Raw genomic sequence first — 6,978 nt, forward strand, 5'->3', positions numbered from 1 at the left:
TCTCCAGATTATCATTAAACCAAGATACACACTACCCTTCACATGTGGATCACTGTTGTCCTGTTCAAGTTGTCTCCAGATAATCATTAAACCCAGATACACACTACCCTTCACATGTGGATCACTGTTGTCCTGTTCAAGTCGTCTCCAGGTTATCGTTAAACCCAGATACAACCCACACTACTCTTCACATGTGGATCACTGTTGTTCTGTTCAAGTTGTCTCCAGATAATCATTAAACCCAGATACACACTACCCTTCACATGTGGATCACTGTTGTCCTGTTCAAGTTGTCTCCAGGTTATCGTTAAACCTAGATATAGCCAACACTACCATTCACAGGTGGATCACTGTTGTCCTGTTCAAGTCGTCTCCAGGTTATCGTTAAACCTAGATATAGCCAACACTACCATTCACAGGTGGATCCTTGTGGTCATGTTCAAGTGGTGTAAAGTTATATAAACTAAAATTATTCAATCTGAGCTGAAAAATATTTTAATATATTTGTAACTCTTATTGTAACCAAGACCCCAAGTTTAACTTTCCAAGGCTTATGGTTTAAGGCTGATGGTTCAAGAACTCCTGTACACAAAGTTCCCTGTGTATCTTGGATACACTGACTTTAGTTGTGAACAATTATTAAATTCCTCATTGATGGTGTAAAATCTAGACGTACAGTTTCGTTTGAAAACATGCTACAGTAATCTCCTGGCCCAACCTGCATTCCTTTTTTGTTATTTTTATGCAGTTGGGTAACTTTAAGGTTTTGAATAGTAGTATTGAATTTAGGAGTATTTAATAATTCCCTTATAATCATGGTAGTATTGGATTTAGGAGAAATACTCCTAAATCCAATACTACTATGATTATAAAGGAATTATTAAATACTCCTAAATCCAATACTACTATGATTATAAGGGAATTATTAAATAATTAATTCCCTTATAACCATAGTAGTATTGGATTTAGGAGTATTTAATAATTCCCTTATAATCATAGTAGTATTGGATTTAGGAGTATTTAATAATTCCCTTATAATCATAGTAGTATTGGATTTAGGGGTATTTAATAATTCTTATAATCTGCTGAACACTCATACCACCTCTGTGATACCAAGAGATCTTTCTCTCTCTCCTAATGTAACCAAGCTGGTTTCCTTGTTTCATTTCTCCACAAATATATATTATGAACACTCTTACTACCTTTATTATATCCACATTCATTTCTTTCTTATAAACTGATTTTTTTGTTCTGTTTCTCACAATTATCTGTTACAAACAGGGTATATCCTGTGAGATATTAATCTTTTCTTCCTTAATGTCAATAAGCTGATTTTGTCATTCCGTTTTTCCAAGACTATCTGTTATCCAGCTTCATATTTTTTATTTTGTGGTATATTTTGGGAGTGAAGATTTATATGAAAGTTGTATGTTTAGCTTGGGGTTGGCTGTCCCATCACTTTTGGTTAAATATTATAGTATGTATTACATTTTACCACAGTATTACAGTTTATTTTGTCTTGTCTGCTTCTTCAAGTGGGCAGTTACAATGACAACTTTGTAATATCACATTTTTTACATTTGTTCTGGGCATGAGATTAAGGGATTTCTAATTCTTACTTTGATTTAATGTTTTTTAAGCTCTCTTAGAATGTAAACAGGAGCCAAATTATAGAACAATACAGGCATCACATGGATTGCTTTTTAGAATAATGTAATATTTTTTTTTACAATTAACATGTATCTTCCATACTCTGTGGACCAGTGTGTTATGCCTTATGATTCTTGTTATTAGGTTGTGAGTCAACTTAACACACAGCAAAATCCTCAAGCCAGAGGATTTGAACAACGACCATCTTCTCAACAAGGCAGCTATCAGCACCAGGTGTGTAGTTACTGTGTTGTGCAGGGTTAGTTAGTAAGAGTGTAAATTATGGTTTATAAGATATATTTAAGTTTGAAAATTAGAAAAAAAAAAAAACACAAACATGAATCGTTAGGTCCCAATACCAAGTTAACTTTTATTACGAGTTTTATTGAGAATCTCTCATTAATGTAAGAGTTATAAACTGATCATAATGGCCTCATAAGGAATTAAGTAACCTGGCGCATTGAATTATTCATTTGGTATGATTGAAGTAGTTTTTTGTTTCGTTAGGATAACTGTTACTAGGAATGATCAGATTTAACTCTCACCTGTTCATAACTAGAGCTTCTTGATGGGGGGAGGGGGATTAAAGTACTTGAAATTTGTAGTCTTAGGGTAAATATGTTAGTTCAGTAGTTAGTTAAGAAACAAACTAGGTTTGAAACGACTAGTTGATGATTTAGTTTATAAAGTTGTCAAAAGATGGCGCAACATTTCACACGCCGAGATATACTGTTTCAATATCCGGCTCTTTGTTTTGCTGACAATACTACATGTGAAGTAACATACTAAAATATTGTTTAAGATTATATATTGATCAAGATCTTCACTGTACTTAAATGGCAACACTGGCCCCGACCACTGTATAAAGTATTACCAGCTTTATTTAAATTAAAAAGGAAAATGCTTTCTTTAATATATTCCTTTACGAGTTATAATACTTAGATAAAAAAAAAAATATGTTGATAGTTGTTACAAATGTTAATAGTTTCCATAATTGTCGTATATAATAGAGTGGCGCTATCTCTAACAGATCCGGTTTACAAAAATGGAACCTAACCAAATATATCACTTATAATAATCTAATTTCTAAAATTAAAAACAAAAAAATCTAGCAACTGCCACTACAAATAAACGCTTCTTCGCGACCAGCACAGCAGTAACTCGGCAAGTTTCATTGGAATTGATTTGTAAGAAGAGGCTCCATAGTGGCGGCTCCTCCAAGCCCTCGGAACGCAGTTCGTTACCATAGCAACAGTGCTCGGAGGCCTTGCCTTTGCTATTACGTTATTATTGCAAGAGTATCATATGGTATGAGGAGTGTAATCAGCGCCGCGTACAAATTGTACGAAGAATATGGAACTAATAAGAATTTCGAAAGTAAACCGTTAGTTCCTCAGCTTGTTATCTATCAGTGATATTCGCTTGATTATACCGTGAAATAACTGGAAGACGATATTTATTTAACGGTTAATTCCATCCATAATTAAAAACAACGCGGTCTTAGGTGCACACTTTAGAAACACGTTAATTTTCTTATGCGTTGTACAATGACGTAGAAAAAGAATTTAAAACATGTTACATACGTGTCTTAAAAACAAGGATAATGGGAAAATAAAGACCAGACTTTTCTACTAGAGCTGTAAGCGGCTTATATTGTAAGTGACTTATAAATTTAGTTATTTCCGTCTAATCTATTGTGGGAGAAAAGAAAGAATTATTTTATTTTTCTGTTGTTTAAATTGCTCGGGTAAACCGTAAATTATATTTTCAGGTATTCTGTCGAACACCTTTTTTTTTTTTTTTAACATTCCGGACTTTCAATCCTAGACGACTTTAGTCTGGCTGAGGAATATGATTTTTATTTGGTTGTAGATTTGAAAGTAATTTGGCTATAACAAGTCTCGTGTTAGTTCCTGAGTTTAGCGTAATAACGTATTGAAGTTTTGTTTTGTTTAGCAAGCTAAACACATTTCAGAAAATTCAGTTCCAACAGCATCTCATAGTTTTATTCGCACTCCCCCTTCTTTTTACAATTAGTCAAAGAGTGAGTTTAGTGATGAGATATAATACACGGGTACGTGTGAAAATTCTATATATATCTCGTAGTAATTACTTGTTATTTTTATTAATAAAATATATATATATATGTATAAAAACGCTTGATTTTTGCATTATTACACTAATGACTACCCTAATCGCTTGCGCCCTCCAAGAGATCACTTGTGACCACTGGGGGACGCCCCATTCTTTGGGAAACGCTGGTTTGTGTAGCGAAAAATAATCGGTCATCTGCAGTCGTAGTTGAGAAAAAACTGCATTAAGCCTCGTGAGTACAAACACTATAAGAAACCCACGCAATTACTGAGTTATTTACATTTGTCGATATTATGAAACCTTTCTAACTTATCTTTAGGATCCCCTGAATTATTCCCCCTTTTACAGTATCGCGATAATATTTTTTTGAGTATCACACCACACCAAGGCTTCAATAAAACTTTTATCTAGTTAGTTAAAGAACTACAGCCGTGTAAGCCTTTTGTCTAAAATTGTAACCCGTGCAAGAAGTAATCCTCCCCCCCCCTGGTTCAGCGGTAAGTCTTATGACATATAAAGCTAAAAACCAGGTTTTGATACCCGTGGTGGGGGCACAGCACAGAGAGCCCATTATGTAGCTTTGTACTTAATAATAATAGAAAACAATCAAATCACACCCTTTGGCTTGACCAGACAAGTGTAGCCCATGAGTTGGCGGTGGGTGCTGTTAACTAGCTACTTTTCTTCTAATCTATCAGTTTGCGCGAATATCCTATGACAAAGCGGGGGGGGGGAACTCTTTAAATAAATGTTTTTTTAAATTATAAGCCATACAATGGAAATATATGTCTACATATTTTGATTTTTAAATTACGTTTTCATTCCTATTGATAGGCGCAGTAGATTTCCGCATTCCTGTAGGAGTAAACACGAGATTAGGTTTAAAGCATCTGAAGCAGAGATTTGCTGATTTATTGTGTTGTTAAATGTTTATATGGTACACGTAATTTGACCGTTCATACGTAGCCGAAGAACTGTTTTAATTTAATTTTAATGGCGTATTATCACATTCGTTTAATTAATGGTTACTGCTTACCTTTTCGCGACGTTCGTCTTTAAACCAGGTATGTTAGTTGTAATGAGAACCATTCTTATTTTCCGAACTGTATCGGTTGAATCGTCTTCCCCGTTGATATTCTTACTGAAAGTTAGAAAAAAAAAGGGGTGGGGGGGACAAGAAATTATCTTTGTCTCCATAACATAGAGCACGATATTGTAGTGAGTAGAAAAAAAACAAAAACAAAGTACCGAGACTTCTAAACAATCCGTCTAAGCGCGCGCTGCTGCTACCTCGTGATTTGTCCACAGTTTACGACTCTGTGTTTTTATGAACAGTTTTGGAAATAATGCGTACTTCATATATAATTTCGGATAAGCCAGTGCATTGGTAAATAGGATGGTATAATATTTAATTATTATAGACCACAGTCTTTAGCGAAGGAAGAGGTGGGGGGGGGGGTGATGAGTCCGCAGTGTTTTGTAATGGCTTTTTCGTAATAGCGATTTTCACATTTATATTTAATTTAGGATGCTGTAACTCTAGCCTATTCTCTTCTGTCACGCGCAGAGAGAGAGAGAGACTGCTATCGGGGTTCACAAAGACTGCTCGTGTTGGAACAACTCGTAAGGCTGAAGATTACTTGAAGATAAGATGGATAAACGCTTGGATTCAAAAGCACAGTAGAGTTTTCAGTATGTGTTTTAACCATTGTAGGCATTCTGTGCCATTAGAATCAGTAGAACGAACTGGTGGTTTTCTGGTACGTACCGTTACCATGATCCCCTTCTGTATATTATTTTACAGTCAAACAAACGAACTGGTGGTTTTCTGGTACGTATCGTTACCAGGGATGGGAACCAGGATCCCCTTCTGTATATTATTTTACAGTCAGACAAACGAACTGGTGGTTTTCTGGTATGTACCGTCACCAGGGATTGGAACCAAGATCTCCTTCTGTGTATTATTTTACAGTCAGACAAACGAACTGGTGGTTTTCTGGTATGTACCGTCACCAGGGATTGGAACCAAGATCCCCTTCTGTATATTATTTTACAGTCAGACAAACGAACTGGTGGTTTTCTGGTACGTACCGTTACCATGATCCCGTTCTGTATATTATTTTAGTCAGACAAACGAACTGGTCGTTTTCTGATATGTACCGTCACCACGGATGGGAATCATAATCCCCTTCTGTGTATTATTTTACAGTCAGACAAACGAACTGGTGGTTTTCTGGTATGTACCGTTACCAGGGATGGGAACCAGGATCCCCTTCTGTATATTATTTTACAGTCAGACAAACGAACTGGTGGTTTTCTGGTATGTACCGTCACCAGGGATGGGAACCAAGATCCCCTACGATGTACGAGTTTTTGTTTTTTTTTGCATAAATCATTAGCAGATTTTTGAGTCTAATTGTAATTTTGCACAAACTAATGAAGTGAAGATTTTGGCAATAACCGTTACCAGTTAACGAACTGAGGATTATGGATCTTTTGACACTGATCGTTTTTTTGTTGTTGTTGTTTATTTCTTTAATCGTACTAAGGATTTCAGAACTGTTATTCGTAGGAACCATGTGATTTTACAGTCAAACCAATGAACTGTTATTAGTAGGAACCATGTAATTTTACAGTCAAACCAATGAACTGTTATTCGTAGGAACCATGTAATTTTACAGTCAAACCAAGGAACTGTTATTCGTAGGAACCATGTAATTTTACAGTCAAACCAAGGAACTGTTATTCGTAGGAACCATGTAATTTTACAGTCAAACCAATGAACTGTTATTCGTAGGAACCATGTAATTTTACAGTCAAACCAAGGAACTGTTATTCGTAGGAACCATGTAATTTTACAGTCAAACCAAGGAACTGTTTGCTTTATCTGGTATGCATCGTAACCAAAACTTGGAGCCTATCTGTGCATTTTTTTTTTGAAGACTGAACAGAGAAGGTTTTGTTGTAGAGGTTTCAGAATTTTAAAGGAGAACTGGCAAGATCATTGACGAAAAAATAAAAGTCGTATAAAAGTTAGCATTCAAGTAAATATATCGAGAGAAAAGCAAAGCAAAGTATTTTTTTTTTTTAAATTATATCGGGTCAGTTAGGGTTGGAGGCCCGGCATGGCCAGGTGGTTAGGGCCCTCGACCCGCAATCTGGGGTCGCGGGTTCGAATTCCAGTCACGCCAAACATGCTTGCCCTTTCAGCCGTGGAGGCGTTATAATGTGACG

At 35.8% G+C, this 6,978-nt stretch overlaps 1 protein-coding gene across 1 annotated transcript in view; it reads left to right on the forward strand.

The window, feature by feature from the left end:
- Window positions 1-6,978, forward strand: part of LOC106463684 (AT-rich interactive domain-containing protein 1A-like) — a 127,900-nt gene that overhangs the window by 51,915 nt on the left and 69,007 nt on the right. The window contains exon 3 of the mRNA XM_013923742.2: window positions 1,795-1,884. Within this exon, the coding sequence (XP_013779196.1) occupies window positions 1,795-1,884 (90 nt within the window). The remainder of the gene's footprint in view (window positions 1-1,794; window positions 1,885-6,978) is intronic.

This window comes from Limulus polyphemus, unplaced genomic scaffold (genome assembly GCF_000517525.1).
Source record: "Limulus polyphemus unplaced genomic scaffold, Limulus_polyphemus-2.1.2 Scaffold1460, whole genome shotgun sequence".
Classification (NCBI taxonomy): domain Eukaryota; kingdom Metazoa; phylum Arthropoda; class Merostomata; order Xiphosura; family Limulidae; genus Limulus; species Limulus polyphemus.